Below are 9,191 nucleotides of genomic sequence, written 5' to 3'. Positions count from 1 at the left end.
AGTGTTTACCCAATTCTCAATCAATATCGATTTTATTTTTTAATATTAAGTTGGTTGAGAATTACAATTACAATAAAGCTAAATCATGTGGGGAAAACATTGTAGCTTTCCTCACAAAATAATGTGGATTGCTATAATGTTTACCTACATGGTGTTTTTTTTTGTTATGATTTTTTTAAAAATTATCTTTGTTGATTTTATTAGGGAAACTACTGTACCTTTCCTCACAAAACACTATGGATTGCTACAATGTCCGTCATGAGTTTTTTTTCCCAAAATTGTCTTTGTTAGGTAATTTTTTTAAAAAATATTGAGCTAATAGAGAATTTAGTTTTGTAATTTTTTTTCTTAATATCCTGGGGTTATGCGAGCACTGAATATTCCTCCCTGTGCAGAAGCGCACTTGGCGGAGTCAGATTATTCTGCTCCAATGAGACGATCAAAAGGGACACCAAGGTTAACTTTTCTCTCTCTGATTCCGATTCTGAAGATGTTGCTGCTGAGAACAATGACCAAGTTAAAAAGGAAAGGCCAATTCCTCCTCCTTACAATCCCTTCAACAAGCAGCAGCCCGTTGTCTTCGAGGACCCGGAAGATCCCAAAGACCTCCAGCACATATTTCACAGGATGCGGTCCGAGGGTGGTCTTTTGAACAATGCAGTGAAGATGTTCGACGCTTTGTCCAAAGACGACCTCACGCACGAAGCATTGCAACTCTTCTCTCAAATCAAAGACAAGGGCCACATGCCCGATGTGGTGGCTCACACCGCCGTCATGGAAGCGTACTTCAATGCCGGTACTGGCCACTCGAAGAAAGCTCTCAAGGTCTTCATGCGCATGCTCGCCTCCGGGGTTGTTCCCAATGCCTACACTTACTCTGTGCTCATCACAGGACTTGCTGCCGACGCCAAATTGGTGGATGCTAAAAAGTATGTCCTGGAAATGATGGCCAAGGGAATGCTCCCCAATGCACACACCTATGCTGCTGTGTTTGAGGCATATACTAGGGAGAATAAGGTGGACGAGGCTAAAGAGCTTCTCCAGCAGATGAAGGCTAGGGGATTCGTGCCGGATGAGAATGCTGTGAGAGACGCTCTCCGCGATAAGAGAGGCCAGGTTTTTAGAACTGTCATCGGTATTCTCTTTGACAAAATATAGATTCGGACATCTTTTTTCTAGATTGAGCAGGTTATGGCCGTCTTTAATCCATCATTTATATATTACCTGTTGTTAATTTAACATTAGAACTTTATCTCGCATTTTAAGTAAATAGTAATCCCAACAATATTTTTTTTTCTGTTGTCTTTCTCGATCTTAATAATAATTTTGCAATGCGAAAAAAAATCCTTTTAGAAAAAAAAAATTCCAGGGTTGTCTACCAAATCATTGCTTAAAGCAAGCCATAATCGAACATTAAGTTCCCAACACATAACTATCCAAAAGAGTTTTCATTATGCTAGACTGAAGTGTTCAATCACAAGGCAGTAAATAAAATATCAGAAAGCACCACATACATGTGCGAGCTAATTTCAGATTGAATCCTCTTTTTCTCCGGGGAATGTTACAAGACCTACTAGTTGCAAACAAATAAAAAGCAATCCCCAGCTGCAAAATCTTCAATTTGTTCACAGTTCCAAAAAATTCCTAAAGTCAGAAGAAGGCAACTAAAATCTGCCTTGTTTGGGCATTCTAATGCTCTGTACCTCGACTGCCTAAATTAAAATAAGAACCTCCAAAGCTTCTGCTATGCACAATAAAGATGTTACATTAGTTTCAACAATCTGTATATAATGGATGGCTGAAACTTGTATGAACAAACATGTCCAAACCCTCAACTACACAAGATAGAAAAAGATAAGGGAAAGTGGGGGGATCGGGAGAAAAATGAAAAAAAATCCACCACTTGCCCACATCATGCATGTATCAAAGATCTGATCGAATGCATGGTTACTGGATTCAACAAGAAGCATTTTCAAAAATAATTACCAAACATTGTCAAAGGAAAAATAAAAAATAAAAGCATAAGTAGTTCTTGACCAACAGATGAACCTACTAAAACTCTAATTGCTATTGATATTGTGGCTTATTCTTTTAAGGTTAATCAGACTACAATATTGACATGTAAAATGTGCCCAGGTTTGCTATGAGGAAAGTAGATACCTATCCTGAGATGATGCCCTGCTTGATCTTCTACCACCGATCAGCCAATCATCTTCACTGCTTCTCGACATCCAGGACATACTATTCTCATTACTGTTACTTTGACCACCACGCCTAAATGTGCCTTCATCATCAGAATATCTACCACTTCCCCGACCAAGGGAAGATCTAAAACCACCTCTCTAGCCCCTAGAACCCCATAGCAGGACGATCCCTACTAGAAAACCTTCTATAAAAATCACTTGGAGGACCATCATCTTGCAATACAGGCAGCTGCAAATGAAGTTAATAAAAAGATTTTAGGTTGCATAAGATCATTGTAGCTTATTAGAGAATAATATAATCATATCTTAAGACCTCACTTAACAACTTAAGCTTATTAGAGTCCTGGTCCAGACGGTTTCAATTTTAAATTCTATAAGCTCGCTTGGGATTTTATTGCAGAAGACTTATTGGACCTGATCACTGAATTTTTTAGAACAGGGTCTATGCCGAAAGGGGTTAACCTCTCCTATATCACTTTGGTGCCGAAAAGAAAGGTTACTATGGAATTCAAAGAGTATCGCCCCATTAGTTTGATCCATGGTATTTACAAGATTATTGCGAAGATTTTGTCCAGCAGATTAAAGGAAGTAATAGGCAGCTTGATTAGTGACAATCAGACTGCTTTTATAGCAGACAGACAAATTGTTGATGGTTTTATGGTAGCTAATGAAGTGGTTTATGATCTAAAAAGAAGTCGAAGATCGGGTCTCATCTTCAAGGTTGATTTCCAAAAAGCTTTTGATTCAGTTCTATGGGATTACATTGATGAGGTGATGACTTACATGGGTTTTGGTGCTAAATGGAGAGGGTGGATTTCCTCCTGCTTGTCTACTAGTCAGGTTTCAGTCTTAGTCAATGGCTCTCCTTCCCCAGAGTTCAAAGTGGGGCGAGGTATTAGGCAAGGTGATCCCCTATCTCCCTTTCTTTTTAATATTGCTGCTGAAGGTCTATCTGTTCTCTTCCAACGTGCGGCATCCTCAGACATCTTTCAGGGTATTGATTTTGGCTCCAATAACTTCTTAAGTCACCTTCAATATGCAGATGACACTCTTGTCTTTATGCCAGCTAGTTTGCATGCCCTCCAGTCAGTTAAAAGAGTCTTAAGGTGGTTTGCTCTATGCTCAGGCTTGCACATTAATTTTTTTAAGAGTTCTCTTATAGGAATCAATGTTGATGACTCCTGCTTGGATGAGTTTGCAAAATCAGTTTACTGCAGGCATGATTCTCTTCCATGTAATTACCTGGGAATGCCTTTGGGGTCTAACCCTAGAAGGATTTCAACATGGAAACCCGTCATTGATAAGTTTCGAAAGAAACTCACTTCGTGGAAAGGGAGAATGTTAAGCATGGCCGGTCGCATTTGCCTTATCAAAAGTGTGTTGAACTCCCTTCCTTTGTACTTCATGTCCATCTTCCTTATGCCAAAAGGTGTGTGTCGCTTACTTACTTCCATCCAACGCAAATTCTTATGGTCGGGAACTGTCAAAATGAGAAAAATTTGCAAAGTCCAATGGAGCGTGGTTGTTAGAGATAAGGATAGGGGTGGCCTTGGGATTGGGTCATTGATAGCCAAGAATAAAGCAATGCTTTTCAAGTGGATTTGGAGGCTCTCTCTTCCTGGTAATGAGCTGTGGAAGAAGATGATATTCAACAAATTCAAGCCGGTGTTTGAAAATGGTTTCCCTATTTTTAGTAGAAGATTGTCTTGTATCTGGAGGGATATAACATCCCTTATGACCACAACAGACTCTGTCTCTTCAGCTTTAGCCAATAATTGCAGATTTGTAGTGGGAAATGGCTCTCTGACTCGATTCTGGTCTGATGTTTGGTTTGATAGCTCTCCATTGAAAGTCATCTACCCTCGACTCTACATTCTTACCACTAAACCGAATGCCACAATTGCTGACATGGGAATTTGGGAGCAAGGAGAATGGAAGTGGGAGTTAGCTTGGAGGAGACAATTGTTCCTCTTTGAAACTGAGCAGGTCGTCTACCTTCTCTCATCTCTAGAAAGCTTTCGAATAAAGGCAACAACTTTAGATAAAAAAGTCTGGTCCTCTTCAACAGATGGAGGGTATACAGTTAAAACTTGTTCTCTACTTATTGACAGGATTGTGAATCCAGGGCTTAGAACTTTCAAGGCTTCGATATGGCAAAAAGGGGTACCTCCTAAGGTTCAATCTTTTCTTTGGCTAGCTGTTCAGAATAGACTGTGCACTAAGGATTTCTTACTTTGCCGTAATATAATCCCAATTGATCAAGCCTTTTGTATCTTTTGTGAAAATGAGATTGAGACTTCAAATCATCTTCTCCTCCATTGTAGACCAGTGTGGAATTTATGGATGAAATTCTTGGATTGGTGGGGTATTAGTGGTTGCCTTCCCTGCTGTGTGGATGATCTTTTACATCAATGGCCCAACCTAGTGTTCGGAAAATTCCAGCGTAAGGCTTGGTCTATGCTTTCTTGTTGTGTTAGCTGGAGTATATGGCTTATGAGGAACAAGGTAATCTTCAATGATGGAACTGCGACCTTCGAAGATATTTTCTCCTTAATTCTTTATCGCCTCTCAAATTGGCTCAAGTCTGCAGATAAGTTCTTCATGGCTACTGGCACTACTTTAATTATGGGTCCTGAAGGTATTATAGATTGGTCTAACACCAAATAAAGGCTTTTAGCATGGCGTATCAACTTCTTCATTCCTAATGTCCTTTTTCGGTTATGTATCTGTTGACTTTCTTTTCCTTTCTTTTTGTGTTTGTTTTTTGTTATTGTGATTCTTTTCTTTTCATGTATCTTGTTTTTGGCTACCTTCTGGTTAGCCCTTTCAATATATCGACTTATTCCAAAAAAAAAAAAAAAAAAAAAAAAATAACTTAAGCTATTGAATTGAGATGATTATTTGATATGGTATCAGAGTCTTGATGAATAAACGGTCACGAGTTCGAATCTCACCATCCCTATTTATTTGATAAAAATTAAGCATAAGGTAATGTGGGTCTGTGCATGTTTCAAGCTTAAAGGGTTTTCACTTAAGGGGGTGTGTTAGAGAATAATATAAATCATATCTTAGAACCTCACTTAATAACTTAAATTATTAGGTTGAGATGGTTCTTTCACATAACTAATTCAAGCAGCCTATGCGGTCAAGGACAACCATCAATAATGAGTGGCTAAAATCTAAAAAGAACCTTGGTGATCTTTTCAATAGTGTTTCCAGGTGGTAGTTGCTTATATATTCAACAATTCTCTTACAATCTCTTCTGGAAGATCAAAAACAGCTCCTTGAATTGATATAAACACATTATATTTAGCTTGTTGTGAAGAATGCTATGCATCAAGAAGAAAAGAATCCAGTGAATATATTCAGAACATCTAGTAACAGATCTAGCAGATAGAAACCCTCTAGAATAGGTTGGATCCCGAGTCAACTGCAACGTTGTCCATCCCTGCAGATACATGGGTCCAGTTCAAGTTACTGGCTACATGCTAAGATAGCTATAAAGGTTGTAGTCCACCTAAAACAGCAAAGGAAACAGATATTCTGCAATTATCTAAAGAAAAAAAAAATAGCAAACAGTTAAGCTGCAAAACATAATACAAATAAACAAAATACCAGACCACTTCCTAATCATACCACTTACTACAATGCTAGAATATAAAAAGGATGCCATGTACATGTTAATCAGAAAAGGAAATGCTTCTAGAAGTTTGCAGCTGAAAATAACAAACTTAGGAATGTGCCAAGGCTGCATGCACGATTAAGCTAACAAGGTTCTGGGAAATCAGGGAATTTAGTTGACAGCAATACTAGCATCCATGCAACAAGATCACAGATGTTATCGCAAGTTATCTTCAGCATGATTGAGTGAAAATGTGAAAGAAAAGCAAGCAGTCCCGCCAACCACTTGCATTGCAAAAAATGCACTTTTTGTGAGCAATTTCTTAATAGTATTTAAACAACAGCAATAAGTTAACTAAATTATTGACCAACTAAAGACTAGCCTGATTAAAAAAGAAAGCAAGCAATCATTTCTCAATCTAGAAAAAAATGTCCGAATCTAGATTTTGTTGAAGAGAATACTGATGACCTCCATTTAAAAAAAAAAAAAAATTTCAATAATTTAGTTGAGGTTTGGGGTATAGGGTTTTGAGTTTAGTATTTGGGGTTTTAAATTTAGAGTTTTGGAGCTTTTGAATTTTGGAATTTTGGGTTTAAGGTTTGCATACAAATTACCGCTACATGTATAGATAAACAGTGAATATAAAGTGAGGCCAACCTAAACGTTGACATACCACTACATGCTTCAAGAATTGAGTTAATTGTATATCATCATTCCCTGCATTTGATGAACACGAATTAATTACTCTGTTTTTTGGGATGACAGTGAAGAAGTTGAAAGATAAATCACCTCATTAGGAATTATTTGTGATAGCCCGACATCCATACCGCAATATCGCTATAAACAACATGTATAGATTCCCATGAGTCGAATCAGCGTTGTTACAACCCTCGCAAGACTGATCTTCTGCATTTGTTGATGGCGATCTATGGGCAGCAAAATTAAAATTAAGAGTAAATTAAAAGAATTTGTGTTTATGTGCCAACAGATTTGAAATAAAAAGTACTGTTCATGCATGTGGACTTAAACGGGTATATTTTATTTTATTTCAATGTATACATAGCTATTATAACAGGTCAAATATATATGAATATAAAAAATTCCTACTCTGATGATAAAGGATGAGATAGTCGCATGGCTAGACAAAGAATGAGATACATGTATGGAATACTTGTGAAAATAAATTAAATTGACAATCTTAATTATTTTAATTTTAATTCAGAAATTAAATATGAAAAAAAATCATGACCTGTGAATTCCATGAGTTCAATACCGTGGAAGTGTTTTATTTTACAAGTTCATGACCTGCATTTACTAGCACCAAAAAGTCGTATGGTTTTGTTTGATTTACATGATCTGACTTGTAAAAGCAAAACTAGTCTAGAAGCTTATTGCTATTATGCTATGTCAGTACGTACGACAAATACCATGGATCAAAGACATGCATGACATGCTCGTTATTGTAGACATTTCAATGAGGTGATTATTCCAAAAAGTTTAAACTGTTGTTTGAAGAATGGCAGGTAAGAAATTGTATGGGGAAAATAGCCATTAATGATATATATTTTACAGCTCTTCATGGTTTTGACGCGGATGCATTCCTAATAAATCCAACATTCACATCCACCAGTCAATTTGAAATGTGATTCTAAAGTAAAGATTTGCTTACAAATTAAATTTTATTCAGAAGATTATAAAATAAAAATTAATTTCATGTGAATTCAATTTAATTCTAATGATTTCAAAACCTGTAATAATAAAAATTTAATTATATTCAAATATCTTCAACATCAATGCCGTGATATATTTTCATCCAAATCAAATAAATATTTACTTGTAAAAAATACTTCCTTTGGTTAATGCAATTTGTATCCATAGTCAAGGTTACTATTTTGTATGAAATCAAAAAAGAATTTTAAAAGCATATTGTATTACTTTTTTCTTTATTATTATTAATGTAGGTGTTTGAATCAGTTTGCGTGTATCTTAATTAATTATATAAATTCTAAATTAATGATTAAATAAATTTTTAATAACTTTAAAATTTATAATTTTTAGAAAAAAACATAGTATTATTGACCGGAAAATCAACATAAAAAGAGTTAAGGATTTTATTTGGGAAGCAATTTACAACGTACAAATACAATTTTGAAGGGAATTCATTCTCCTCTCGTGCTATGCTTTGGAGAGAAGCCCCACTAATCAACTCAACTAAACCTTTATTCTCAACATAGTTTGTAAACTAAAATCCTTTTTATTTATTTAGTTCCTCAAACTATTAGTTTTAAACCATACATATGCTAAGCGACATTTCTATACATTTTTTCCTGACCATAACAACAAAATCATTAAAGCCTTCTCTTTAAAATTATAATTTCTTTACCTTTTTATGGAAATAATGCAAGCAATAAAATGAATTTATTTAAAAAAATAAAATAAATTTATGGAACAATATGATCTACCAATAAAAAGAATAATATTATCATTGTAGCAGGCAATCAAGAAAAACACCCTAAAATAAATTATAAGGTCAAAGCGCACAACCCCCTCTCCCCCGAGACAACCCCCCCGTCTCTATATTGTCGTTTCATCTCCTCCTCCAGGCTCCAGCCAAATATACTTTTCACTTTCCCACACATTTTCAAGCACTTCCATTGTTTGTTTTTCGATGGTTAATTGTTGCTATTTTTCTAGGTTAGGCGCCTTCTTTTTTACTTTGCTTTGTCCTCCAAATTTGTTGCTTCCTCACCCTCGCGGCTGCCTCCTGCTGCAGGTTTGTCTTTTATTTTATTTTTATTTTTTTATCTACTCCGTTCGCTCGTAATTTATCTCTCGCTGTCACCATCTGTGCTCTATTCATTTGTTGTTGGTTTTCATGATACGATCCGTGTTAATCTTTCTTTACTCCCTCTTATGGTCATGCTTCTGATTGTCCTGTTTTATTAGCAGGTGTTTTTGCTTATAAATCGGAAGCGTGCTTTCCTATCCCTCTCTTTTCACTCTCTTAGCAGATCTATGACAACTCCGCTATGTAGCCTCAAGAAGTATGGACACAGAGGAATCATTCACATTGAATCTGTCGTGCGTGGATAACAAGAAAGAATAAAATCCCAAGAGTCTTAACTACCTTTTTTTTTGTTGATGAACAGATTAATTTTTTTGAATCTGCACTTATCTACCTTAACCTTTGTAAATAAACTTCTTTCCTAATTAATTATTACCAAGTTGATTGACTGCATAAGGTAACGATGCACTTGCCTCTCTCCTTTTTTGCTTACTTTTTTTCCAACCTAATTATATATTACTCCTTCAGCGATCCAAGCATCATCCAGATCCAAGGACGTCACGACCTTTACAGCAACTCT

At 36.1% G+C, this 9,191-nt stretch overlaps 1 protein-coding gene across 1 annotated transcript; it reads left to right on the top strand.

Moving 5' to 3' along the window:
- Positions 1-351: 351 nt before the first annotated feature.
- On the top strand, positions 352-1,304 carry LOC118032239 (uncharacterized; the record flags this gene model as incomplete). The annotated part of the gene is made up of 1 exon (XM_035036883.2): positions 352-1,304. A coding segment is annotated over one exon (807 nt), but the record flags the coding sequence as incomplete, so codon positions are not given.
- Positions 1,305-9,191: the final 7,887 nt, after the last annotated feature.

Source organism: Populus alba, chromosome 6 (genome assembly GCF_005239225.2).
Source record: "Populus alba chromosome 6, ASM523922v2, whole genome shotgun sequence".
NCBI classification, from domain to species: domain Eukaryota; kingdom Viridiplantae; phylum Streptophyta; class Magnoliopsida; order Malpighiales; family Salicaceae; genus Populus; species Populus alba.
This window is presented reverse-complemented; position numbering and strand designations above follow the sequence as displayed.